The sequence below is a fragment of the Gadus chalcogrammus genome, chromosome 4 (genome assembly GCF_026213295.1).
Source record: "Gadus chalcogrammus isolate NIFS_2021 chromosome 4, NIFS_Gcha_1.0, whole genome shotgun sequence".
Classification (NCBI taxonomy): Eukaryota; Metazoa; Chordata; class Actinopteri; order Gadiformes; family Gadidae; genus Gadus; species Gadus chalcogrammus.
Window position 1 is genome coordinate 5,920,424 of NC_079415.1, and position 27,759 is coordinate 5,948,182.

The window sequence follows — 27,759 nt, forward strand, 5'->3', positions numbered from 1 at the left end:
TCCACTGCACCACTGAGGTAATGACAATACAAAAGAATCAATCATCAATAAAGAGGATATACAATACAATACACATACATTAAAATGTATGTGTGTATTTCTATTATTTCCCTTATGTTTTTTTTCATGACGACCAATAAAAAACGACAGTGTTACCCCTTATGTTTTTTTTCATGACGACCAATCAAAAACGACAGTGTTACCCCTGATGTTTTTATCATGACGACCAATAAAAAACGACAGTGTTACCCCTTATGTTTTTTTCAAGACGACCAATGAAAAACGACAGTGTAACCCCTTATGTTTTTTTTCATGACGACCAAAGAAAAACGACAGTGTTACCCCTTATGTTTTTTTTCATGACGACCAATAAAAAACGACAGTGTTACCCCTTATGTTTTTTTTCATGACGACCAAAGAAAAACGACAGTGTTACCCCTTACGTTTTTTTTCATGACGACCAATAAAAATCAACAGTGTTACCCCTTATTTTTTTTTTCATGACGACCAATAAAAAACAACAGTGTTACCCCTTATGTTTTTCTTCATGACGACCAATAAAAAAAAACGGTGTTACCCCTTGTGTTTTTTTTCATGACGACTAATAAAAAACAACAGTGTTACCCCTTATGTTTTTCTTCATGACGACCAATAAAAAAAAACGGTGTTACCCCTTGTGTTTTTTTTCATGACGACTAATAAAAAACAACAGTGTTACCCCTTATGTTTATTTCATGATGGCCGATAAAAAAACGACAGTTTCACCCTTCATGTTTCATTTGGTAAAAACGACAGTGTTACCCCCTATGTTTTATTCGATACATTTCGACAGTGTTACCCCTTATGGGTTTTTCATGACAACAGATAAAAAATGACAGTGTTACCCTTAACGTTTCATTTGATAAAAACGACAGTGTTACCCCTTATGTTTTTTTTCATGACGACCAATAAAAAACGACAGTGTTACCCCTTATGTTTTTTTCATGACTACTGATAAAAAACAACAGTGTTACTTACCCCTTATGGTTTTTTTCATGACAACCAAAGAAAAAAGACAGTGTCACCCCTCATGTTTCATTTGATAAAAACGACAGTGTTTCCCCTTATTTTTTTTTTCATGACGACCAATAAAAAACAACAGTGTTACCCCTTATATTTTATTTGACAAAAACCCTTATGTTTCATTTCATGACGACGAATAAAAAACAACACTGTTACCCCTTATATTTTATTTGACAAAAACCCTTATGTTTCATTTCATGACGACGAATAAAAAACAACAGTGTTACCCCTTGTGTTTTTTTTCATGACGACTAATAAAAAACAACAGTGTTACCCCTTATGTTTATTTCATGATGGCCGATAAAAAAACGACAGTTTCACCCTTCATGTTTCATTTGGTAAAAACGACAGTGTTACCCCCTATGTTTTATTCGATACATTTCGACAGTGTTACCCCTTATGGGTTTTTCATGACAACAGATAAAAAATGACAGTGTTACCCTTAACGTTTCATTTGATAAAAACGACAGTGTTACCCCTTATGTTTTTTTTCATGACGAACAATAAAAAACGACAGTGTTACCCCTTACGTTTTACGCGACATGTTAATTGTAAAGAATAACACCTCGAGGCTACTGTTTGTTGGTTTTTATCCCCACGTCGCCCGGAAGTGATGATTCTGTCGACGGAGGGGGTGTGTAGCTAGAATTTCCCGGGACCCTTTCAGGCGTCTCGTCTCGTTTTTAGTACCCCAACGGAGGAGTACTGAAAACGAGGCCAAAACGGGTACAGCTAAGTCCGGGTCACACCCACTTTTGTCGGTGGAAACGCAACCCGTACCGCACCTTTGCGAACCGATCCGTTCCTCACCCTGCAGTGGAAACGCGCCATAAGCGACTTCAACGTCTTATAGCGGACTATTTCACTGCTGATCATCACTACGAATGCTGGTAACGAATAAATTGTAAAAAGACACACCATGTGAAGTTATTTTCCAAATAAGATTTGAAAAGCTTTGGAAGTTTATTTACAACACTATTTACATGGTTTCGGAGTAGTACACTTTGACATTTTAATACAGTTCAGCGAGAAAGGCGACGAAGAATAAGAAGGGGGCGTTCCAGTCTGCGTAAACGGGAACCCCCACCACACGAGAACGCCCATTTGCGTCTGCAGTGGGATGATATTGTAAGACACACACACACACACACACACACACACACACACACACACACACACACACACACACACACACACACACACACACCCACACACACCCACACACACCCACACACACCCACACACACACACACACACACACACACACACACACACACACACACACACAATTCTTCCACCATACTTTCTGTGAAAACTCTTGAAGACGTTGGTCATCCACTTGTAATCCGATTGTGATCCGGCGTGTAATCCCAGTAGGATCCGCAGGGGGCGCTGGTGTGATCTGAACGCATGGAGGGAATATATCGGTCCTCCGGCTGAGGAAGAGGAAATTCACAGGAAGTGACGTGTATGAGTCCGGTGTGTTTCTGTAGCCGCAGATAATATCAACTTCAGGATTTATAAACCCTTGATTAGTGACGTGTGTGTTGAGATATAAACTGACGAATGTTAACCGGGAGATTAAAGAATGTTAACGAGCGGCGTTAGTTTGGTCTGTTTGCTCATGCCACCAGTTAGCTTGTAGCTAACCTGCTCCGAGGGCATCGAACCCGCGACCCCCTGAGCCCCGGCATGGGACCTGATCTGGGAACAGGTGGGTGAGATCTTCACACCTTTGGGATTTATGGTTTCTTTTATTATTAGATCTAAGTCTTCATCCTCTATTTAACAATAAACACCAAAGACTTTATGTAAGCTTATTTTTGATTACTTGTCCGATTCTTACAGGCAGACACAACCCCCACAACCCCCCCCCCCCCCCCCCCCCCCCCCCACACACACACACACACACACACACACACACACACACACACACACCCCCCAACTTGTGCACACACGTAATACATTTGTGTGTCAGGGTTATTTTTAAGTATAGCATTTATTTAATTTAATATTATGTCTCCCTGCTCCAGAGGCCCTCCCGCTGCCCTCGCTGCGCCTGCTGGTGTCCCCCCTGCAGCTGAGCGTGGCGGTCATGTGGCGGGTGCTCCACCGGCTGGAGGTGCAGCACTACTGGGCGGTGGCCCGCTTCGTGGGCCTTCTGCTGGAGGCGGTCCCCGAGCTGCTGCTGGACCCCCACTGGACCCCGCTGGGCATCGGCCTGCGGGCCAAGGTGAGCTGCCTCTCTATCCTGGGCTCCACATGCATAGGGGATTTAAAAAATAAAAGCGTATTGTTTTGTTTTGGGGGAGTACACCTTTTTCATGGACAATTATTCATAGACAAGGAATCTTGTTTTCGGGGTTTGATTTCGGGTTTGTTCTTAGAAATGGGTTTTGATTTTAGTATTAGGGTTTGTTTTTAGGGCCAGGGTTTGGTTTTTGGGTTAGGGTTTGGCATTAGGGTTTGGTTAAAGGGTTGGGTTAAAGGGTTTGGTTTTGGGATTAGGGTTTTGTTTTAGGGTTAGGGTCTGGTTTTAGGGTCAGGTTTAGGGCTAGGGTCTGGTAATAGGGTTTGGTTTTAGGGTAAGGGTTTGGTGTTAGGGTTTGGTTTTAGGGCAAGGGTCTCGTTATATGGTCAGAGTTTCCTGTGGGTTGGTTTTTAGGGTTTGCTTTTTCATTCTAGGGTTGAGATACCAAATACTCCCTATACTGGGTGGCTCCTATTCTGATGTCTTCTCCCCCCCCCCCCCCCCTCCCCAGTATATCCTGGAGCTGTGTCGGGCTGACCAACCTGTGGACCCAGAGCAGATTAGGGCACTCCTGGACACGGTCGCTAGGCCGCACCCCCCCAGAGCTAGACAGGTGAGCTCACCTGGCCCTCTGCACCGTAGGGAACGAGTCGGAGGATTTCATTCAATACGACTGCGGTACAAGCGCACAACAACATGGTATTTATCATCAGACGCACAACGCATCATCGTTCAAAACAAACACACACAAGACATATTTAGTGGAATGTGTATCTCTGGAGTGCCATACAAACTCTACAGTGACAACCATCTCCTCCACCATCACACACGCCTTCTTAGTTTAGCCTGTGGTTCAGCCTTTTATCTGTTTAACATACTGTGCATATACCTCCTGGGGTTTGCGTTTTAAGATCTGAATTGATAATCAGGTGGAACTCATTTGATGACCTGATTGTTGTTGTAGGAACAGGAAGAGGAGGAGGAGGAGGAGGAGGAGGAGGAGGAGGGGCCTGTGGAGGCTAACTTTGTGGAGCTGGTCCACACGATGCTCAAAGACCCGGAGGTTAAACAGCACTTTTTCACGGTGAGATCTCCTCTACATCTACCTCCTCCTCCTTTGTGTCTCTCCTCCAGGAGGTGCTGTTGACTGACCTGTGCTTCTCCTCCAGGAGGTGTTCCCACTGGCGTACGGTCCGGACTACGACCAGGACCTCCTCACCCTGTTTGAAGAGCTCCTCTACCGACTGGCCCAGCTGCTCCCGGTCCCTGACCTCGGACAGGTGAGTGACTGACGACATCACTTCCTTCCAGAGGACTTCTGACAGGGAAATGGGAGATAATGGCTACCGGTGCATCGATGGCTACCTGCCTCGCAATACTGGCGTTTCTGAGGGCAGCGCAGGCCTAAGGGGTCAGGCTGTGCAGAGACTAGGAGAACTAAGGGAAGTGTCTCTGGCGTTTCCCTCTGCAGACGGTGTCGTGGCTGGGCAGCAGCAGCAGCTCTCTCCTGGACGACTGCTCCGTCTCCTCCACCCACCTGAGAGGTTTACTGCAGCACCACCGACAGCTGGGTCACCTGGAGGAGCACGGTGAGAACCCAGCAGAACCACGAGAAAGCAACACACTGAATGAATGAAGGAAGGTTCCTCACGAGTCAAAGCTTCGTGTAATCAGGGTTTGTCTGTGGATGGATCCTCTGACACTGTGATTGGTTCCCTAGTTCCTCCCTCCTCTATGGGCAACTGCATCCTGTCGTCCCTGGCCGGCCCGCCCCCAGCCGGGCCCCACAGCCAATCAGCTTCACCGCAGCGCCTCGGGGACCACGGCCCATTCGCCGACGGAGCGGCCGAGGTCGTCATGGTGACGGACTACGCCGAGGTGGAGCTCGGCACCACTGGCCACCCGCCGGAAGAGTGCGTGGAGGAGGTCGTCACGGAGACGGAGGTCGTCACGGAGACGGAGGAGGAGGGGGCTCCGACGGAGGAGGACCCCGCCTTCCCCGACGAGATGAAACAGGAACAGGAAGAGGAGGCGGCGTCCCCGGCCCGCCCCCACGTCTGCCCCGACTGCCCGAAGCGGTTCCGCTTCGCCTCGTCGCTCACCGCCCACCGGGTGGTGCACACCCGGGAGCGCCCCCACCGCTGCCCCGCCTGCGGCCGCTGCTTCTCCTTCCGCCAGTCGCTGGAGCGCCACAGGCACACGCACGAGACGCCCCCCGGGACGGCCACGCCCCAAAGCGAACACGAGACGACCCCCGGGACGGCCACGCCCCAAAGCGAACACGAGACGAGCGCGGCCCTGAGCGAGCACGAGACGCCCACGCCCCAGACGGTCACGCCCCAAAGCGAGCCACAGGCGGCCACACCCCAGACGGCCACGCCCCAGACGGCGCCTGGCAGCGGCGGCCGGGACGCGCGCTCGCTCTGCGACAGGAAGTTGAGCTGTGAGCCGGCGCCGGCGGACCCTGAGAGTTCCGGCGGGGAGCCGCCGCCCCCCCAGGTGAAGCAGGAGGCGGGGGCGGACGGAGACGACGACGGCGGTGGTGAGCGGGTGGGGTCGGGGGCCGGGCGGGTGGAGGCCCTGGCTCCGGCGCTGGTGGAGCGGGTGGTGTCCCTGGTGGCGGTGCGGAGCAGCGGCCGCAAGAGGAAGCCCACCATGAAGGTCCAGGTCATCAACCTGCAGAGGAGCCTGGGGAGGGGCGGGGCCAGCCTGGGGGCGGAGCCTAAGAGGAGGAAGCAGGTTGGGGCAGCTGCGCCCTTCTTCAGGTGAGGCTCAGTCCGGTCGGGGGTTTCGGGGGGGGGGGGGGGGGTCGTGGCGCTGGGGCCTGTATCCGTGGTAACCCCAGTGTCTTCCCTGTCGTTCCCGCAGCTCGGAGCACTCGTACGGTTCCGCTGAGGGCCTCCCGGGTTCCGCGGCGGCCGAGGGTGAAGGTGAGTCACAGTTAGGAACCTCAGGAGGGTCGGAACCCGGGGGGGGGGGGGGGGGGGGGGGGGGGTCCGCTTGTGGGTCTGCTGTTTGAAAAGGCTTCAGAGTCAAACCGTAACGTTTCATATCTTACCGTTGTCAGACGCCGCGTGGGGCGGCTCCTCTCAGGTCCTCGGCGGCCCAGCCGCAGACCCAGTCCTCCAGGCTCCTCCTCCTCCTCTTCCCGGCGTTCCCGGTTGTCAGGACGACGCGGACGACGCCCCCGCCGCCGCCGACCTGCGGGACGGCCGCTTCGGCTGCCCCGACTGCGCCAAGAGCTTCCGCTTCCGCTCGCTGCTGGCGTCGCACCGCCGCGTCCACACGGGCGAGCAGCCCTTCCTCTGCCCGGCGTGCGGCCGCCGCTTCTCCTTCAAGCAGTCGCTGGAGCGTCACCGCCGCACGCACGGACCCGGGCCGCCCGCCTCCCCCGCCGAGCTGCGGGACCCCGGGGGGGGGCGCCCGGACGCCGGGGGCGGGGCCTTCCTCTGCTCCCGCTGCGGGCGCTCCTTCAGCGCCAAGTCGGCGCTGCTCCGGCACGCCAGGACGCACGGCGAGGAGACGGTAGGACCTCAGGCCGCCGCCGCCGCCGCCATCTTAGGGGTTCGTCAGGGCCTTTAGCAGACGCATTTATCGTTGTCAGAAGCAAAAGAAACAACAATATATCGCTGTCGGTACAGTAAGGATGTTCATAGAACCAAGTGCCAAGCACCAACAATCGCTAGGTTAACCCATTCCCCGTACACAACAAAGATAGCTAGGATAAGATGCTACACAATGCTAAGTACTATTTTAAGTGCCAGGACGTGCAACATTACACCACAGCGCACTCTGTAGGTTGGACTGTGAAGCAGCTCCCACGTCCATGATAACGTTCACCTTTCTGCCTTCAAATGTACTTCTTCGGAGTGGACCTCCAGTGTTGTAACATACATTTTGTTTTGTTTTTCCTCCGATCCGTAGCCGACGGGGCCCTCCGGCGTGGCCCCGCCCCCCGGGGAGCAGCAGGAGGCGCTCCACACCTGCGACTGCGGCAAGTCGTTCCCGTACCGCGCGGCGCTCACGGCCCACCAGCGCGTGCACCGCGAGGAGCGGCCGCACGCCTGCGCCCACTGCCCCAAGCGCTTCCTGTACCGCGGCGGGCTGACGAGCCACGCCAAGACGCACTGCGACGACAAGCCCTTCGCCTGCTCCTTCTGCGGCAAGAGCTTCAAGCGCGAGCGCAACATGAAGAAGCACGAGCGCTGCCACACGCGGGACGGCGTGTTCCGCTGCTCGCAGTGCGACAAGAGCTTTGTGTACAAGGCCACGCTGACGCGCCACGAGCTGACGCACTCGGGCGAGCGCCCCTTCCTCTGCTGCGACTGCGGCAAGGGCTTCTACTCGCACGCCGAGTTGCTGAAACACGAGCGCTTCCACACGGGCCACAAGCCCTTCCAGTGCCCCTTCTGCGGCAAGCGCTTCACGCAGTCCTGCTACCTGACCATCCACGTGCGCTACCACACGGGGGCGCGGCCGTACGCGTGCCCCGACTGCGACAAGAGCTTCATGAGCGCCAACCGGCTGAAGAGGCACCAGCGCACGCACACCGGAGAGAAGCCCTACCTGTGCCCCGAGTGTGGACGGGGCTTCAGGCAGTCCTACCACCTCAAGGTGCACCTGAGGACGCACGCCTACGCCTAGGACACGCCCCCTCCCCTGAGGACCCATGTCTAGGGCACACCCCCAGGGTTCACCGCCTACACCTAGGCCACGCCCCCCACTCGCAACCGTGGGGGTCAGAGGTCATCAAGCTAACACTGAAGAATGAGTTTCTATTAATCATGATTCACTACGTCTGTCGAGATTCGAATAGTCTTCATTCTCCTGGGACGGGTTGTGTAGAAGCGTTAAAGTGAAAGCGAAAATGCTCTAAAAAGCAGAGTCCAAGTGTGTTAATAATAAATCATGTTTGATAAGAAATACTTTTATTAAGTTTGACAACAAAAAATATGAAATTACAATTTAGGAATAGAGGTACTCTAACATCGGGTATGAAAAATGTTAATCCCCTCACCTTGCAGTCAAGTGTGTTTGCACTCAAACAGAAATACCAAATCTATTTTTCTACAAACTCGTTTTCTGGGTCACTAAACTGAACGTGACATACAGTAAGTAGCACCAGGAAGTCACAGGACAACACATCTAAAGAGAAACCAAACTCTAAACCTCGGACCCCAGTGACTGGTCTATAGGGGTAAGGACCACTTTGTACCAAACACTTAACAGACGGTTAGGTTCAGAGTTTGGTTTCCCTTCAACAACATTAGGGCTGGTCGCTGCAGGAGGCGGTTGCCTAGACGACAAGAAACAGGGTGATGGGGCAGTGGTCGCTACCCATGGCTTGGTTGCGGATCTTGCTGTCACAGAGGCCGGGCATCAGGCCCTCGGAGAGCAGGAAGTAGTCGAGGCGCCAGCCCACGTTCTTGGAGCGCGAGTTCATCATGTAGGTCCAGAAGGAGTAGGCGTTGGCCTGCTCGGGGTAGCGGTGGCGGAAGCTGTCGGTGAAGCCGGCGGCCAGCAGCGTGGTGAAGGCCTCGCGCTCCTCCACCGTGAAGCCTGCGTTCTTCTTGTTGCCCTTGGGGTTCTTCAGGTCGATCTCCTGGTGGGCCACGTTCAGGTCGCCGCACATCACCACGGGCTTGCTCTCCTCAAGGCCGAGCAGGTACGCCTGGAGGTCCGCGTCCCAGGTCTTGCGGTACTCCAGCCGCACCAGGCCCTTGCCCGAGTTGGGGACGTAGGTGGTGACCAGGAAGAAGGCGGGGAACTCTGCGGTGATGACGCGCCCCTCCTTGTCGTGCTCCTCCTTGCCTGGGGGGCCCCGAGGAGAAACCGTTTAGACATCTGGTCGCCTCACGGCTACGACTTTTCAAACGCAATTTCCTACATAAGTTGATCGATTCCAAGTTAAGATGTGATTCTGAATAAGTAAACCTCGACCAAGGTCCTGGCTCTAGGAGGCCTACAGGTAGGGGTCAGGGGTCATCTGGCTCTAGGAGGCCTAAAGGTAAGGGACAGGGGTCCCTTGCTCCAACTAGAACTACACCAAAAGAGAGGGCTGTGGGTTCCTCACCGATGCCGTAGGTGACGTTGATGGGCTCCGTCTTGCAGAGCATGGCCACGCCGCTGTAGCCGTCCTTCTCCGCGCTCAGCCAGTACTTGTGGGGGAACTCCGGCATGGAGGTGATCTCCGCCGGGAGAGACTTCTCGTTACACTTGGTCTCCTGGAGACACAAGACGTCTGGGGCCTCCTCACGCACCCACTGGGGAGGGGAGGGGGAATAAAGAGAGACCAGAGAGAACAGAGATAGTGAGTGACCAGAGGGACAGAGAGGGAGAGACCAGGGAGAACAGAGATAGTGAGTGAGCAGAGAGAGAGACCAGAGAGAGGTAGACAATAGAGAGAGACAGAGAGAGGGAGAGACCAGAGAGGGAGAGAAGGAGACAACAGAAGGAGAGAAACCAGAGAGACCAGGGGGACAAAGAGAGTGACCAGAGGGAGAGAGATAAGCAGCAGACCAATGAAAAGTGTACTCCTGTTGCTACGGATACAGAAAACGATAACAGGCGACCAGAAGTCATGCGGTCCAGGCGAGGCTGCAGACTGACCTCCAGGCCCTTCTTCTTGACCCAGGCCCGCAGGCCATCCACGTTCCAGGAGGTGATCTTCATGTTGGCCTCACGGCCGTCGGCGGCGGCGGTCACATCGGGGTGGTCCTCGTACAGGATGGGGGGCTCCGGCTCCTTCCCCTTCTTTGCCTTCTTAGGGGTCGCTGTGGAGGGGGTCAGACCTTTACTTTATCTTGTTTGGGTAAACCCTTCAGCAGCAGGTACTTTAATGTACTTTACTAATTCAGCCCTTCAGCATGATGAAGTAAAAATAGTTTTAGTAGTAGTAGTTGTATTATTAGTAGCAGTAGAATTGTATAAGAATTATTGGTATAATTAAGCATAATTATTATTGTTATGTGTATTATTAGTAGTAGTACTATTGTAGCAGTAATAGTAGTTGTATTAGTGTTATTAGTATTATAGAAATAGTATTTTTTCTAGATCTAGTATTGTACTAGTATTAATGCAGTACTATTAGTTTATAGCAGTAGTAGTATTAAAGTAGTACCGGTTTCATTGTCCTCGTCTCCCGACGCCGGCTCAGCCGCCTCTGCCTTCTTTCCTCTCTTCATCCCGTCGAACACTCTGTGCACACTCAAACCTCTCACACACACAACTCTCACACGCACACCTGTCAAGCACACACCTGACACACACACGCCTCTCAAGCAACGCAACACACACGCGGCTGGGAGGTGCGAGGGATGAAATGAGAAGCACTTTATAAATCAACGAGAAGAACTCTTCCCTGCATCGGGACCCTGAAGCTGATTGAAACGAGGACACTCAATTTAATGTTGGTTTGCTGCTGTGTTAAGACATCCTCAACGCATCGTTTGTGATGCTAGAAGACTTCAAGGTTCCGTTAAACCCCTTAACAACCAATGAGGAGTTCTGCTCCATGAGGAAGAGGAAAGAGGAGCTGCGATGGATTAAAGTAAACCCTGAACCATATCTGAGGACTTTTTACACATGGACTCATTCATTGAGGAGGCTAATGCTACCGTTAGCTCCTCATGTTGGACAAAGGGAGAGGGAATCAAAAGGGACGTGTGTGTGTGTGTGTGTGTGTGTGTGTGTGTGTGTGTGTGTGTGTGTGTGTGTGTGTGTGTGTGTGTGTGTGTGTGTGTGTGTGTGTGTGTGTGTGCAGATTAAGTCTCCCTGCAGACTCACCGCGGGTATAATGTTCATAAAGTGCAGAATGCGGTGCAGATGTTTCAGTGAGAGGTTTAAAGGTTTTGAAGAGCGTAATTAAGAGTACTCACACAACAGGACGGCGAGCTGCGAAGTCTTCACCGCTCCGACACAAAGACACGAGAAGAGACTCGGGGCGAATGCGCAGTCACTAAAGGACGCTCGAATAGTGCCTGGTAAATAAATAAAAAATACTTATTTCAGGATAGGTTAGGATTTCTAGGATAAAATATCCCAGAAGTGGATGAAGTGATCAAGACATTGTAATTAGTCTGGTTAATTCGTTTGACGTAGTCGGCCGGTGCGATGGTTCTCATCAGGCGGATTAACGAACAGCTAATGTTGTGGGTCCTCTCAGCGTAGAGCATGCAGAACTGAAGACGGCTAAAGAAGGGTTAATGTTTAGTTTATAGCAAATATAGTTCATTAATTAACTGTAGGTCGAGAGCGACCGTCTCCACGTATCATCAGCGGTCGGTTGAATGATTTAAAGTGCTCTGTCGCTTCATTAAACTTCACTTTATTACATAAGGTTCATGAACGGGTGTGTTTAGTTTTTCTTTTATTATTCCTCACGCCAGACTCCTCGGTCTTCTCCCTCTGTATTGGTCTGCGGTCTTTGAGGAGCCATGACGGTCGTGATCGGGTTCGAGGGGAGCGCCAACAAAATCGGCATCGGAATCATCCGGGATGGGGAGGTCCTGTCGAACCCGAGGAGGACCTACATCACCCCCCCGGGCCAGGGTTGGTCACTCCCTCACCTCCTCACCCCCGGGCCAGGGCGATTCACCCCCTCCACTGCTCAACGTGTTCGCTCCGTAAACCAGGCCCCTAACCCTCCACCCCACCTTTGACCCCCGCAGGATTCCTGCCCAGCGATACGGCCCGCCACCACCGCGCCGTGGTGCTCACCGTCCTGCAGGAGGCGCTGCAGCAGGCGGGCCTGACCCCCGCGGACATAGACTGTGTGGCCTACACCAAGGGTAGGGTGGAGGAGACCCTGTACACCAAGGACAGGGTGGAGGAGACACTGTACAGCAATATGTATATATCACTGTCGGTACAGTAAGGATGTTCATGGAACCAAGTGCCAAGCACTAACAATCTCTAGGTTAACTCATTCCCCGTATACAACAAAGATACCTAGGATAAGATGCACAGTGCTCTATTTTTAAGTGCCGGGACGTACTGCATACAATAACTGCGTAAGACTGCGGGGGGGGAGGCATCAACAACTTGACTGGCGAGGGGAGCGGCTCCAGGCCATTCCTCCGCTCACGTACCTGTCTCCCCCCGTCTCCCCTCCTCCCCCCCTCCAGGCCCGGGGATGGGGGCGCCCCTGCTGACGCTGGCCCTGGTGGCGCGGACGGTGGCCCAGCTGTGGGGCCGCCCCCTGGTGGGCGTCAACCACTGCATCGGCCACGTGGAGATGGGCCGGCTCATCACGCAGGCCCAAAACCCCACCGTGCTCTACGTCAGCGGGGGCAACACGCAGGTGGGGAACCCCCTGTTGGCGCCCAGTGGGCCTGGGGGGAGAGGAGGGGAGATGGAGGACTCCAGAAACAAAGATGTCCTCCGCTCTTTGTTCCATGGTTCTCTCTCACACACACCCACACACACACCCACACCCACACCCACACACACACTAGATCCTTCTAGGGGGGCTTGGGGGCATTGAAGGTCTCGTGTTCCTCTGAAGGTCATCGCGTACTCGGAGCGGCGCTACCGGATCTTCGGGGAGACGATCGACATCGCGGTGGGAAACTGCCTGGACCGCTTCGCCAGGGTCATCAAGGTCAGAGGTCATCCTCCTGCACTCGTGGTCTAATGATGCACGTCTATGTTGTTAAATCTAACAAATCAATTGTGTCCCAGATCTCCAACGACCCCAGTCCAGGGTACAACATAGAGCAGATGGCCAAGAGGTGAGCACCTGTCAGTCAACACTTTCTACACCTGTCTGTCAACACACGCTTCACCTGTCCGTCAACACACTCTACACCTGTCCGTCAACACACTCTACACCTGTCCGTCAACACACTCTACACCTGTCCGTCAACACACTCTACACCTGTCTCAACACTCTACACCTGTCCGTCAACAAACTCTACACCTGTCTCAACACACTCTACACCTGTCCGTCAACACACTCTACACCTGTCCGTCAACACACTCTACACCTGTCCGTCAACACACTCTACACCTGTCCGTCAACACACTCTACACCTGTCCGTCAACACACTCTACACCTGTCCGTCAACACACTCCTCCCCTGACCACGAGCAGCCTGTGATTGGCTGGTGCACGACCGTCTGTGTGACACCCGTCTGTGTGTCCAGGGGGAGTCGCTACGTAGAACTGCCCTACACAGTGAAGGGTATGGACGTGTCTTTCTCCGGGATCCTGTCCTTCATCGAGGTGAGCCCACCACAGCACACCTCCTGGGGTTCCTCTATAGTTCTCAGACCTTCTCTGGACTGATCAATAATGAGACACTGATCATGTTTGGTTTAAAGTAGAAACATAAGATGTTTGCTACACCGTGACATGGAACTATATACTTAACATTAGTTTTAAGGTGTGCAAACAATGTCAACCTCTATATTCTAGATCAGTAGTACATTCATTTGTCCTAGAATATACACAATATATAGGAACGCTTTGCTGAGGCCCATCAAATAATGTAAAACCAGATTGATCGATACATCACCATGGTTACCATGGCTCTCACGCAGACAGGAAGTCTTTATATAAGGTCATGGGATGTTCTCGTCTCCTACAGGAAGCGGCCAATAAGATGCTGGCATCCGCTGAGTGCAGTGCAGAAGACCTCTGCTTCTCCTTGCAGGTGGGCATCAATTTTATTCGATTGACCAACATAACAAGTAGGAGTGGTCACCCAGATGCATGATGGGCCAGACCGATCCACCTACCAGCCTACCCAGTGGACCGTACCAATTGGTTGGCGGAGCTTTCCATTCTATCTATGGGCAGAACGTCCACTTGTGATGTCACTAACTGGTGTGTTAGCTAGTAAAGTCTCAGCTATACGTCTGTCTGTTGTGTGCTGAGCTGCAGTGTCTCCTGTGCCCTGTAGGAGACGCTGTTCTCCACATTCCTCTGTTGTGTGCTGAGCTGCAGTGTCTCCTGTCCCCTGTAGGAGACGCTGTTCTCCATGCTGGTGGAGATCACGGAGCGTGCCATGGCCCACTGCGGCTCCCAGGAGGTCCTCATCGTGGGGGGCGTCGGCTGTGAGTTGAGGGGGCCACTAACTACTAACTAACTAGTGGTCGGAGAGCACCTAAAACCATAAGTAATGAAACCCTTACCTCAGATGAACACCCAAACAGTCCCTGACCATTACATCCTGTTTGATGTGCAGGTTACCTAGGCGACAGACGATAGTGGGTGTCTTAATGTGCAGGTAACCTAGGCAACAGATGATAGTAGGGTGTCTCTTAATGTGCAGGTAACCTAAGCAGCATACAATTGGATGTGTCTTGTGCAGGTTACTTAGGCAACAGAGGATGTAGGGAGTGGAATTGATGTGCAGGTAACCTAGGCAACAGGTGATGAAGGGAGTGTATGAATGCAGGTAACCTAGGCAACAGGTGATGAAGGGAGTGTATGAATGCAGGTAACCTAGGCAACAAATGAAGGGAGTGTCTTGATGTGCAGGTAACCTACGGCTACAGGAGATGATGGGTGTTATGTGTAAAGAAAGAGGAGCAAAGCTGTTTGCCACGGACGAAAGGTAAACCCCGCCTGATTGGTCGATCCTCTAGGGGATAACACTCCTAGAGTCCGATTGGTTGAGTGTTGTTACCATAAAGTTTGGGACCCAACTCACCCGAGTCCAGGCGTTAACGGTGTCGTTCCTCCAGGTTCTGCATCGATAACGGAGCCATGATCGCTCAGGCCGGCTGGGAGATGTTCCGCTCGGGTCAGGTGACGGAGCTCCAGGACTCCTGGATCACCCAGAGGTACGAGGCCCCGCCCACACGTGACATCATCCCTCGATGATGTCACGATCAGACAGCCATCTCCAGCAGGGGTCAGCCACCTTTTCAACATGCAGTGCCAGTTTGACATTTTCTCGTTAATGAGTGTGCCTTAAGCAACAATATATAAGAAATGAAGCTGAATTATGACGCAGCGACCAAAAACATTTCCAGAAGACATGGAATTGTACTATTTTCATATAGCCCACAATCATGCATCAACATTTTAAATGTTTTTTTGGTTGTTATATTTGCAACATGGTCTTACAAATTATAATTACACATGTCCCATCTTATAACACCACTTTCAGAAACTCATTCAAAAACATATTTGCCCTGTGAAAAATGTAAAAAAATAGAATATATGAGAATGTTGAAACCATCCACATCAATATCTTTAAGACCTGTACAGCTATGCAAAACCATGTGAAGGCGATGCATACAGGCCACTTGCAACAATATTTTAAATATTTTCTTGTCTATTACTCACAACTTACGTTTAAAAACTATTAATTTATCCCATTTCAGAACACTGCTTTCTGTAACTAATTTAAACATATTTGCACTGGGAGGAAATGCCCAAAACAGAATAAAGTGCAAAAAAAAAATCGGTAGTAATGATTATGCTGCCGCATTGTGCCAGTGGTGGCACGCGTGCCTAGGGTTGCCGACCCCTGATCTACGCCTTCAATCACATTTGAGCTAAAGATTGCAACTACTTTCTAGAAATAGAATAAACTGTACTTACTGTACATCGAGAATCTAAAGCTCAACTACGTCCAAGGGTCGTCTGCAGAGACAGAAGTACTGAGGGGCGCTTCTGTCATCTGCTGGGCAGGTACCGCACGGATGAGGTGGCGGTGACCTGGAGGGACTGAGATCACCCGGGACCCGGACTACACACCTGTCTGCAGGGAGGAGGGAGTCGCGACAACCTTCTGGAGTTCATTTAGTTAACGTTTTGCCTTTTTCCTTACCGTAATAAAGTTGGTCTCCTAGTAGACTTTATATTTTCAACAGTCTGCTCGTGAATCTAGTTCCATTGGTCAGATTCAGACTCACAACCTCAAACATCAAGTTGAATCATTTTATTAAGCAATACTGTTCTACTGACATTTCTCCTCCAGTGTAAATTACATTTTGATAGAACTCATTTTTCATAAAACAAAAAAAAAGAAAAGGAAAACAAATAATTGTCAACACACTCGACAACGCGCGAGACCTCCGGACTGGGTCAGGGGTCCCGCTCAGAGGGGGTACGGGGGGGTCAGCCCCTAGCCTGTCGCCAGACGGCCCCTTCTGGACAGAGATAAACGAGGAGGGGGTTGTGAACACAACGCCAGTTTTAACAAAGTGCTTGATTGACCACACGCGTTACAGGTGAGGGTACCGCAGCCCCCGTAAAAACAGACGAGACATGATTGACAGCTCCGCGCTGGGGAAGGGGGGGGGGGGGGGGGAGGGGCCCACAGCTCTCATTTAAAAAAACAACGAAAAAGGGCAGATTCAGGATTGATCGACAGCTCCTGCTCTGCCAGTACAGGGTCAGACTCGTCCCGGGGGGAGGGGCTTGGGGTGGGGGGTTTGAAGACAGGTGCTCGTGGGTTAAGGCAGGCGCCGGTCGCTATATAAAAACAGTCGTTTCTCAGAGCAGCTCTTCCAAAGTGTCTCAGTGTGGCTTCAGCAGCGACACGCACCCTGAGGGTCCGTCTCTGGGGGGGCCGTGGTGTGTGTGTCCGTGTGTTGTTTGTGTGTCGGGCGTTGCGTGTGTCCGTGTGTTGTGTGTCCGTGTTGCGTGTGTCCGTGTAGACGTGTGTTTGTGTATCCGTGTGCGTCTTGTGGGTGTGTTCGGACTCCCTCTGCTAGGCCGGCTGCTCCACGGTGTCTTTGTACCAGACGACCCGCTTAGAATCTGAAACCACCGAGCAGAAGAAGAGTTAGGCCACAGCCCCACAGGCCACACCAACAACAACAACAACAACAACAACAAGGTTCACATCAGCATCGCGGTCCATCACTGAGGGCGTTTACCTTTCTGTCTGGAGCACATGGATCTCCACTCTGAAAGAGAAGACGAGAGCCACCATTAGAGCTCACCTCGGCAAACGCCGTCATCGTGGTGGAACCCCTCTACACGTCACGATCACCTCGACTCTGCATGGCCTCCTCCCACACCCTACTTGCGCACTTATCGTGTGTCGTACGTCCTTGCACTTAAAAACTGTTCTTAGCATGGTGTAGCATCTTATCCTAGCTATCTTTGTTGCATACGGGGAACGGGTTTACCCAGCGATTGTTGGTGCTTGGCACTTGGTTCTATGAACGTCCTTACCGTAACGACAACGATATATTGTCATTTCTTCTGACAAATGTACTTATGTAAGTCCCTTTGGATAAAGCATTTGCTAAACGCCCTGAATGTAGATGTCCATGGAGGTCCTCACCTCGGCTGTGGTACTCCAGGGCGTCCACCAGGTGGGGGTAGTTCAGCATCAGCCTTCTGGCCTGGTTCTGCTCCTCTGGACCGGGGCGGGCGAGGAGGACGGCGGGGACGGCGGAGGAGGTAACGGAGGGGGCAGGTTCACAGCTCTGGTCCGCTGCCAGCGGTGGGGCGGGGCCCCGCGTGGGGCCGGGGGCCTCAGGGGCCACGGGGGCCTCGGGTGTATGTGCTTCGGGGGCAGGGCCAGGGGCCTCGGAGGCAGGGCCGGGGCCCTCCGGGGCGGGCCGGGCCTCGCTGATGAAGCTGAGGCCCCACTGGTTCTGCAAAAGCACGCCGATGGCGGCCGGCTCCTCGTCCGCCGCCGCCGGCCCCGCCTTCACCTTGGAGGCGTAGCTGACGGCGGGCAGCAGCTTGGCGGGACTGTCCTGCACGGGGAAGGCGGGCGGGGGCCGCAGCAGCGCCAGGCTCTCCTCCACCCAGCGCTCCTTGGGGGGCCGCTGGGGGGCCCGCTCCCCGCGGCCCGCCCCCGCACGCAGGCCCTCCCGCCGCTGGCCGCGCCCCTTCTGCAGGCCGCCGCGCCGCTCCTTCTCGCGGCGCTGGGCCAGGGCGTGGGCGTGGGCTGGGACGTAGGGCGGCTCTTGGGGCTGCGGGTCGCCCCCGCCCAGGCAGCCCCCGCCCCCGCCGCCGCCGCCGCCCGACCCGGGGGACAGGCGGCGGTTGCGGATGTGAGGCTGAGAGGCGGCGGACGCCACCAGGACCGCCGGGTCGCACAGACCGTCGGAGTCACACGCTGAGTTGCTGGCGTCCCACGGACCTGAGAGAGACGCACACACATATATAGAGACACAGACACACACACAGGTCAGCTTCAGGAACAACACAGTTTCATCCAGAGGAACGGCTGATAGATGTCGTCTCTAGCTGCTGCTGTAATTCCGAACCAGCCGGGGTTCATCCTACCGAAGTATCGGTTGATATAACCCCTAGATATACGTATACTGCGTCTATACCGGGAGGGGAAATGGAATGCGGGGTTACCCGCAGAAAACGTATGCTTATTCTCATGCAGGCTGTCAGACTGTAGCCCTGAAGCTCGATCTAAACACAGAGTGTTTAGAGTTTGTCATATTTTATACTTTTGTATAATAATAATAAAAATATATACATATGAAAACTTTGATTTTGACGCCGTAGTATAGGCGGCGGGGGTGTGTTGCTTAGGCGGCTGCCTTAGCTTTTAAGTGCTGTTTAAACCCTGGGTATACTGTATCTATATAACCAGCACTAATACTTAGCGTTGGATCATCCAGGTCTGTCTTGCTTTAGGAAGAAGCGGTTGTTGGTTGAAATCCAAGCATCCCAACACATCATTCTGTGTACTGGTGCCTGGGAGAATACGACAGTACTGCAGTAGCCATTGACTCATAGTGGTAAACAACCACCACTAGAACACCTTAATACTGGTACACAACCACCATTCGAATGCTATACTGGTACAACCACAATTAGAGAACCATACTGGTACACAACCGCCACTATAGTACTATACTGGTAACCAACCACAATTACAGAACCATACTGGTACAAAACAACCACTAAAATACTACATAATAACCACAGCTAGCCTGTCATACTTATAGACAACCACCACTAGAATACTACGTCGTAAGGGTTATTTCAACTAGTTGAATGAGTCTAGTTAAACGCAAAATGAGTTTAAAACACATTAATTCCTCTGGGTTCGCAATCATTTCGCCACCACAGGTCTACCTGTAGGCCTCCCAGATCCTTCAGGGGGGGGGGGGCTAAGACTTGGACTCAGACTTACAATCAGTCATCATCATCATAATAAACAAAGTAACACAGAACCATCGGCCTCGTCAGAATACAACAGATCTGAACTACTGAGAAGTGAGAACATCTACAGACACCAGCGCCTCGTAGTCCAAACAAGACCCCGACCCAGGAGTCCCGAGGCTAGGTCCAGGTGACCCAGACCCAAGAGAACAGGACCCTTACCCGGGACACCAGACCCTTACCCGGGACACCAGGAGCTAAGTCTAGGAGACCATGAGCAAAGTCTAGGAGACAAGGACCCGGACCAAGGACACCAGGAGATAGATCCAGGAGGCCACATGTGAACTTTGCTGCGGTGACACATTTAGAAACACAAGACAGCACGGGGGGGGGGGGGGGGAGCTTAATGCTACATAACCAACACCAGCACACCACCAGTAACCGTACTAACGTCAGAAGCGGTGGCTAACAGATATAACATATATCATATACACATAACAGCCCCCCCAGGGGTCCATGTCAGGGCGGTGGGGACCGGGGAGCGGCAGGTCTCAGGTCAGATTCGGGGAAAGTTCCGTCAGCTCCTCATTCAGAGAAGCGCAGCTTAGCCTAGCCGCTAACGGTAGCGGCGGTATTTACACAACAGATCCCGCGACAGGGCGCCCAAAACCCCGGCCCGGCCCGCCCGGAGCCCTGCGCCGTACCTGTCTTGATGTGCATGTCGTCCTCGCGCTGAACGGAACCGTCTGGAGCTTCGGTTGGCGGGGAGCGCGCGACGCCTCGCCGGAGTCTTGTGGCCACGGAACGGTAACCGGAACCGGAAGAAACACCGAGAGGGAGGGGGCGGGACAAGAAGTGGATTGACGCAATCGCTCCGGCGCGAAACTTTTGATAAAGTCTATGGGGGAGGGGAGGTTGATAATAATATCTTACATCTACTGTACTCTGTTTCATCAATAATATCTTATATCTAGTGTACTCTGTTTGATAATTTATCATACCTCATTTCAAGTGTACTCAAGTGCAAGGAGGGGTTTACTAAGGCCTTTTGGTTAAAGTAATCTTAATTATTTTGTTTTAACAATTAAAACTGATAAAAAAGTTAAAACGCATAAACTGATGGATTATTGAATGATGATTTAATTTCTGATTTTCTGATTAAATTATCCCTTCGTCAGATCACATTTTTGTCTCATGTTGTCATTTAATGTTTTTCTTGCCTCGGAGCCCGATGCTTCTGATCGAATAACCCCATATGTTAATATCGATATCACATATCTAATCTATTGCAGAGTCGGAGACACCTGGTGACATGATTTCATAAATCCACTTTTTATTGTTAGATTGGTTTCCATTTGAATGAAAGACGATACAATAACATGACCCTTACACCAAGCTTCCTTCAACTGTGCCTGAAATCTCCTTAAGGAGTTAATGAAGTTATTAATGTTGACAGGTCAACATAAAGGTGAAGTGCAGAAAAAGTGTGTCGTAATTGATCGACAGTTAATTAACCCAAGAGAGAACAGTGGTCTCTACCGCCACAGTGCGGTCATCTTCTAGATTACACTCAGATAGGATGTACCTCTTTATTCCGTCACTCCATAACTACCTCCTAAAACAGGCAATAGTCAACTCATTTAATGTAAAAACAACATTGTTATTTTGTACAGTAACCCAAAGGTCAAAGATAGTTTAAAAAAACCGCTTTATTGGTCTTCATGTGGACTTGTCCAGGCGGTTCCTGGAGATCTCATGTCAGTTTAATCAGACACAGGCCGAGATTTGGAACAATGCCACCGTTAACTTAAAACTGAATCATCATTTGGTGCGTTTTAAATATTATGTCATGTGATCACAGTGAAGCTACGTGTATTAAAGCTAATGGTCATGTCGAGAAGAGCTGGAGGAATTTCATGTTAGATGTTAGGTCGAGTAAGTTCCTGGTTCATGCTGATCAATGAACAAAGCAACCACGAATCCGACTTTGGACCTTTCAATAATCTGGTATCGATCCGACCGGTCCACAGCGGGGGTCTGCGACTGGTGTCTGGTTGTTATGAAGAGGACGACCTGCAATGAAGGGCGAAGTTGGTTCGACAAACATCAGTAAACGGGGTGTAGGCGTCGAGATAGTTTAAGGCCTTTCATATCCTAACCAGGTGTAAACAGCCGTATGCAGCTGATCCACTTCCGGGACACCGACTTAAAACTCACCTCCTAGGGAACAATGAAGAGCATGAAGAGGAAAAAAAGTGCGTCGAAGGCAACGAAGAGCCACATGTCGAACCAGTACGAGTGCCGCGGGAGAAGAGCCACCGGCCCTCGGAGCGGGGCCACAGGTCCTCGGAGCGGGGCCACCGCTCCTCGGGGTTTAACCGTCTCTTCGGAGCTCATCGCAAGCGCTAACAAAGTTGCGGCTTGAGTTCCGTCTGCAGGCCGCGGGTCTGCTTCCGCGGTCTTCCGGAAGAGCATAGGTTTATACTTCAAAGTAAAAGCTCTCGCATCAACTTCCCAATAATAGATTGTTTATGTGTTCAGATTGTATTGATATCAATATGATGATAAAGAAACAGCTGGGACATACTTGATTAATGATGAATTAATACAGCAATAATGATAAGGATTAGAATCCTTATCATATCTAAAATGCTATATGAATGAGATAGTGTGGACAAGTTAGGCGATAACATAGTGTGGCGAAAGTGTTAAAGCAGGTTTCTGTACACCAGCCTTTCTTTACTTTGTCAAAGTTCTAAATCAAAGTGGTGATCAGGAAAGTGGTTTTGCTGAACTCTTTCTTGTTGAATTAAACTTTCACATTTCCCAGTATAGGCCTTAAAAGGAGAATCGAGTACAAACAATTATCACAACCATGCACAGAAACACGGGTAGAAGTTTGCTGACACCAAATACCATTTATTGGGGCTTTACAAAGACTACAAAATCCTCCAGATGAGTTAAATCACTGTCTCTCCCTCTCTCTATTTACATGATATGTTACATACAAATGTACAAAGTATAAAACATTTAAAGGACAAATGTTTCACTCACCCAAAAGTGTATGCATGTATATCTATATATACATCTATAGATAGATAGATATAACTTTTTTTTAATGTTTTCTCTCAAACCGTAGTACTTTAGTATCGACCAAATGGACATGGTCCAGCAGGTGTGTGGTTGGTTAAGGACATTGAAGCAGGTTTCCAGAGATGGTAGGTTTTGATTAGAAACCTCACTAGGTTGTTACCAAGGTAACCACAGCGATGGAGTGTAGGTAGTACAGTAGGCTTTAGATTGTCCTGAGGCTGTGATGGCTGCCGACGTCCTAGCACCGGAGAAAGAATCGGAGGCCAGGTTACGGTGTGTCCTTCCAGGCCTCCAACCAAACCCTGAGGCCAGGGAACCTCAGACCAAACCCTGAAGCCAGGGAACCTCAGACCAAACCCTGAAGCCAGGGAACCTCAAACCAAACCCTGAAGCCAGGCTACGGTTGGTCCGTCCAGGCCTAGAACCAAACCCTGAGGCCCGGGCACGGTGGGTCCTTCCAGGCCTCAAACCCTTGGGCACCACAGAGCTTGGGTTTTAAACAGGGAGAAGGGGAAGTGCTCGTACTAAAGACGGAGAGAAGTGTTGGACGAGAGAAAGAGAACGGGTTGGTTTATGGTGATCTCGTGGCGTCGTCGTTATACTGAGTTAAATGACAGCCGCACACTGTTCACCGCGAGTCTCCTGCATAGACAAAACAATCACATCACATATATACCCCGCCTCGTGAGGGTTTTTTGCATTTCTTTATTTTTTTTAAATCCTCTTTGTTTTTCTGAACATGATCGGTATTTTCATCGGGGTAAACATAATGCAACATCCACAGGCCAGAGAGTATCTTTGATTCACTGTGCAAGACGGAACTATTTACACACCAACCCCCCGCCCCACCCCATGTTTAACTGTGCAAAACCCCACCCAGCGATTTAAACAGAGACACGAATCAAAATGGCTTCTGTCCCACACGCCCTTACGTAGCAGTGAGGCTCGTGTGCCCCCCCCCCCCCCCCCCCCCCCCACACACACACACACACACAACTGACCGCAGGAAGCTAAAACCATGCTCGGCGTCCCTCCAAGATGAGCCCAGCTCGTCCGGGAATAACGTCAACGTAAAAAAACATCTGGATATAACGCCGTTGTAAAGAAAACCTCTGGATGTAACGTCAACAATAGAACACCTCCCCTCCCGCCAGGACGTGTGTTTACTGTCGGCTCTGGAGTCAGAGTGGTCACGTGTGGAAACCACACCTGACCATGGAGATAACACAGGAAGTGACATCATGAACCCCTGGCGGGAACACCCTCCACCAGACGCCCCGCACCCTGCGTCTGTCCGGAGATACAGCAGGAAGTAGTAGACTCACTTCCTCTCAAGGTAGCCAATGGGAGTTGAGGAAGCCTTTCTTAAGGCAGTGAGAAAGTGTGCCACCGCTAATGCTTAGCTTTGGTTAGCCCTCAGTGCTAACTCCTAATGCAAAGCTATGGTTAGCCCTCAGTGCTAACCCCGTGGCGTGTCACCAGAGCTGTGGGACATTAGAAGGTTTGATTTGGAGTGAAAACGAACTTCTGGCGGCCAAACCAAACCTAATTCTGCCGCTGGGTTCATGTACACGTCCCGGTGACGCTCATGTGCACGCTCCTGTGTGAGTGTGTGCACATGTGTTGTGGATGTGTGTGTGCATGCATGTGTCTGTGTGTGTATGTATGTATGTATGTATGTATGTATGTATGTATGTATGTATGTATGTATGTATGTATGTATGTATGTATGTATGTATGTATGTATGTATGTATGCGTGTGTGTGTGTGTGTGTGTGTGTGTGTGTGTGTGTGTGTGTGTGTGTGTGTGTGTGTGTGTGTATGCATGCATGCATGTATGTATGTATGTATGTCTGTGTGTATGCGTTTGCGTGTGTATGTATGCGTGTGTGTGTACATGCATGTATGTCTGTCTGTGTATGTTTGTGTGTGTGTGCAGGTTGGGTAGTAAATCAAAGCCTTGGCACGTTGTACTTCACAGTAGTGGTTTGGAGAGCATCAACACTGTACTCGTGGGCACGCGGGCAGGACAGGGCCTGGGCGCTGAACCAGCACCATGGATCTAATGGCCTGGGAGGGGGTGTGTGTGTGTGGTCCGAGTACATAAAGGAATATTTGGGATTGTAAGAGCATGTGTGTGTGTGTGTGTGCATTGGTGAGTGCACGTGTATGTGTGTGATCTGTATGCGTGTGAGTGATAGTGTGTCAGTGTGTGTGATTTAATAGCACCTCTGTAAACAAATGAGGAAAACCAAGGCGTCTACTGTAAACATCAGATCCATAAGCCCCGCCCCTTCCGGCCACACCCCCTTATCTGACCCCCACCCTGGGTGTAGACGATAATACTCTTATTGATCGGTCAAAGTGCTGATCACCCCCTCAGGTCGTAAAGTCCAACCCTCGTGGAATTATAAGATTTGTGCTATCAACCTCTGAGGGACTGTGTGTGTGTGTGTGGTTGGTATTATACTATAATAAACTTTAAGGTAACTCTGAGGAGTGTGTGTGTGTGTGGTTGTCGTCATACTATAATATACTTTAAGGTAACGTCTGGGGTCATAGTAGGACTCTGTGTGTCCACGTCAGAACCCGGTCTGGCAGAATGTTCCGGAATCGGTCCGTGTTTCGGATTTGGCTCCGGGATTCAGAACTCCTCATAGCGCCGACTCCAGCGAGGAGTCCAGCTGGTCGTCATGGTGACTGGCACTGTCGCTGTCGCAGCTCTGAGTGGAGTAGTTGGCCGCCTCCTGTAGCCGTAGCAACATGCTCATCTAGAGACACACACACACACACACACACACACACACACACACACACACACACACACACGCACGCGTCTTTTAGTGATCTGTCCCCGGAGCATGCTCCCTCCCTACCCACAATGCACCTCTTCTCCTGAACGTTTAGCACAGAGTCGCCTCCCTCTCCACCTCAAGGACTTTCTTATCTCTAGTATCGATGGAAACCAGTATCTATGGAAACCAGTATCTATGGAAACCAGTATCAGTAACAGGTATCACGGTAACGGTGGTCCCGGATATAGTGGCCCCGGTAACAGTGGTCATGGTAACAGTGGTCCCGGTAACCATGGTCACGGTAACAGTGTTCCCGGAGGTAGTGGTCCAGCTAACGGTTGTCGTGGTCACGGTGACGGCCTCCTCACCAGCGGGTCGCCCTCGGTGTCGCTCTGGGAGACGGGCTTGGAGGAGGAGGAGGGGGAGGAGCCGTCCTTGGAGCCCCCGAAGCCGTCGTAGCCCACGTCCTCCGGCCGCAGCTGCAGCAGCAGCGATTGGCTGTCGTGGGGCTGGGGGGCGGGGCTCCAAGGGTAGGTCTCGTTGGCCCACTTGGACGGGTCCTCCCAGGCCGCCCGCTTCCCGTACAGCTGGAGAGAGAGGCCAGGGGTCAAAGGTCGTCCAGCGGGTCAGAGGTCAACCAGCTTGTTGCTGTTTCATCAGTTAGGGGCGACTTAAGGAGCAGGTAGGGGTTAGACAATACATAGTGGGGTACTAAACCAGAGCATTTGGTGTCGGAGTGAACCACCCTTATGAGACCCTGTTGGGTCGGTTGACCTTCGACCTGTCACCCACCTGCAGCCCCTCTCGGACGGCCTCCAGCAGGTAGGGCACTAGGGAGTAGTTCCACAGGTCGGTGAACCACAGCCGGGATCCCGCCACGTCCATGGGGCAGGACAGCAGCAGACGGGGACCTGGGGGACAAAGACCAGGTTCTGATCCGACCACAACACAACCAGACGCTCATCCCTTCACCTGGACGCCCTAGGGGTCCTTAAGCCCTGAGGACCCAGACCTCTGGGGGGGGGGGGGGGGGGAGGATGGGGGAGAGGGGGGGGAGGAGGATGGAGGAGGAGGAAGAGAGGAAGGAGGTGAGGGAGGACGAGGACGAGGACGAGGGGGAGATGAGGTATGGAGGGAGGGGCAGGAGGAGGAGGAGATGAAAGAAAGAGGGTTGGTAATAGGGAGGAGGAGGAGGAAGAGGAGAGAGAAGAAAGGGAGGGGGGGAGGAGGAGATGAGAGAAAGAGGGTGGTAATAGGGAGGAGGAGGAGGAGGAGGAAGATGAGAGAGAAGAAAGGGACGGGGGGGAGAAGGAGATGAGAGAGGGGGGCTGGAAGTAGAGAGGAGGAGGAGGTGGAGGAGGAGGAGGAGGGGAGGTACCTATGGTGATGTCGGAGGAGCTGTGGGCCTCCAGGAAGCCGTTGAGGTGCTGCCAGACCCGGGGCAGCCAATCCACGACCTTGATGAGCTCCGTGCTCCTCGTGTTCCGGGAGATCTCCGTCTCGATCAGCTTCCGCCGCAGGAAGCGGCCCAGGAAGCCCTTCACCGGCTCAGTGTGGTTAGCACACAGCACCCACCTGAGAGGGAGAGGGGGAGGGGAAGGGGGAGGGAGAGGGGGAGGGGGAGGGGGAGGAGGAGGGGGAGAGAGATGTTAAAGGAAGCCGTCCTCATCATGTTTCTCCAGTCCCGGTCGAGGAGGTCTCTCTACACAAAAAAACGCTCAGTGACAGCCAGCCTACGTCTCAACAGCGATCAAGCTGGTAGGAATATAATTAATTCACATGTTATTTGAAGATCTTAATCCTACTGCCTGGGGCATCGTAAACTCTCCAATATTAATAATCAGAGACTGTTTTCCGTTGCGCAGCCGTTATAGTGCCTATTTATTCTGCTAATGTTTAATTAACAGCCCTAATCCAAACAGAGTGCCAGGATTTCTTCTGCTGCTGCTGAATCATTGTTCCATCCTCCAAAACAGCAGTGGGGCTCGAACCAAACCCATGGGAGTGAAAGGGCTCCACATTGTAAATAAGGTTGTGTGTCACACCAACATACCACACACCAGATAAATCAACCTCAGGCTTTACAAACCCATCCAACCTTCAGAGACCCTCTTCTGACCATCGTCTCTGAGGATCTCCAGAAGACGGAGAAGATAAGAACTGACCTGAAGTTGTGGTGGAGACCCAGGTTAGGAGAGCAGGACATGCCCTGGTTCATGGTTCCGATCACATAGGGGCTGCCGGGACAGAACACACAACTTTACACACGGGCAGCAGAGGACAGAACACACCACCTTACACAGGGGACGGAACAGACCACCTTACACAGGGGACGGAACAGACCACCTTACACAGGGGACGGAACACACAACCTGTCACACTGGTGCGCTTTTATTTTGGAGCTGCACCAATCTGATCAGATTATATTTGTTCCATTAACATGTATGTCTGTATTAATCTATTGTTTTAACCATTATTCCATTCTTTAAGAGACGAAAGGATCGAGGGGAGGGG

At 51.7% G+C, this 27,759-nt stretch overlaps 5 protein-coding genes across 6 annotated transcripts in view; 2 read left to right on the forward strand and 3 right to left on the reverse strand.

Annotated features, from left to right (window-relative positions):
* The first annotated feature begins 2,527 nt into the window (after positions 1-2,527).
* Positions 2,528-9,569, forward strand: LOC130381666 (zinc finger protein 316-like). The gene is made up of 10 exons (XM_056589373.1): positions 2,528-2,776; positions 3,096-3,295; positions 3,825-3,926; positions 4,278-4,397; positions 4,483-4,593; positions 4,785-4,902; positions 5,034-6,078; positions 6,182-6,243; positions 6,381-6,838; positions 7,238-9,569. Exons 1-10 carry the CDS (start codon positions 2,755-2,757, stop codon positions 7,955-7,957), a joined length of 2,958 nt encoding a protein of 985 aa, XP_056445348.1. The 5' UTR covers positions 2,528-2,754; the 3' UTR covers positions 7,958-9,569.
* apex1 (APEX nuclease (multifunctional DNA repair enzyme) 1) lies at positions 8,211-11,345 on the reverse strand. 2 transcript variants are annotated; one of them, XM_056589392.1, is made up of 5 exons: positions 11,191-11,345; positions 10,434-10,613; positions 9,923-10,086; positions 9,387-9,576; positions 8,211-9,124 (listed from the first exon to the last, which is right to left on the reverse strand). In XM_056589392.1, exons 2-5 carry the CDS (start codon positions 10,495-10,497, stop codon positions 8,610-8,612), a joined length of 933 nt encoding a protein of 310 aa, XP_056445367.1. In that variant the 5' UTR covers positions 10,498-10,613; positions 11,191-11,345; the 3' UTR covers positions 8,211-8,609. The 2 variants fall into 2 exon arrangements, with proteins under 2 accessions (XP_056445367.1, XP_056445368.1); XM_056589393.1 differs by lacking the exon at positions 11,191-11,345 and adding an exon at positions 11,099-11,169.
* Positions 11,346-11,436: 91 nt separating this feature from the next.
* On the forward strand, positions 11,437-16,153 carry osgep (O-sialoglycoprotein endopeptidase). The gene is made up of 12 exons (XM_056589390.1): positions 11,437-11,592; positions 11,701-11,863; positions 11,983-12,102; positions 12,439-12,614; positions 12,819-12,914; positions 12,995-13,044; positions 13,459-13,537; positions 13,902-13,967; positions 14,280-14,370; positions 14,798-14,873; positions 15,004-15,102; positions 15,959-16,153. Exons 2-12 carry the CDS (start codon positions 11,749-11,751, stop codon positions 15,996-15,998), a joined length of 1,008 nt encoding a protein of 335 aa, XP_056445365.1. The 5' UTR covers positions 11,437-11,592; positions 11,701-11,748; the 3' UTR covers positions 15,999-16,153.
* On the reverse strand, positions 14,976-20,189 carry si:ch211-214j24.10 (uncharacterized protein LOC558894 homolog). The gene is made up of 4 exons (XM_056589389.1): positions 20,062-20,189; positions 17,565-18,374; positions 17,152-17,181; positions 14,976-17,032 (listed from the first exon to the last, which is right to left on the reverse strand). Exons 1-4 carry the CDS (start codon positions 20,075-20,077, stop codon positions 16,983-16,985), a joined length of 906 nt encoding a protein of 301 aa, XP_056445364.1. The 5' UTR covers positions 20,078-20,189; the 3' UTR covers positions 14,976-16,982.
* A 4,597-nt stretch (positions 20,190-24,786) lies between these two features.
* Positions 24,787-27,759, reverse strand: part of nav3 (neuron navigator 3) — a gene marked incomplete at its 5' end in the record, with an annotated part of 15,900 nt that continues 12,927 nt past the window's right edge. Inside the window, 5 exons of the mRNA XM_056587726.1 lie at positions 24,787-25,221; positions 25,614-25,832; positions 26,038-26,156; positions 26,624-26,820; positions 27,411-27,482. Of these exons, the coding sequence (XP_056443701.1) occupies positions 25,105-25,221; positions 25,614-25,832; positions 26,038-26,156; positions 26,624-26,820; positions 27,411-27,482 (724 nt within the window). The remainder of the gene's footprint in view (positions 25,222-25,613; positions 25,833-26,037; positions 26,157-26,623; positions 26,821-27,410; positions 27,483-27,759) is intronic.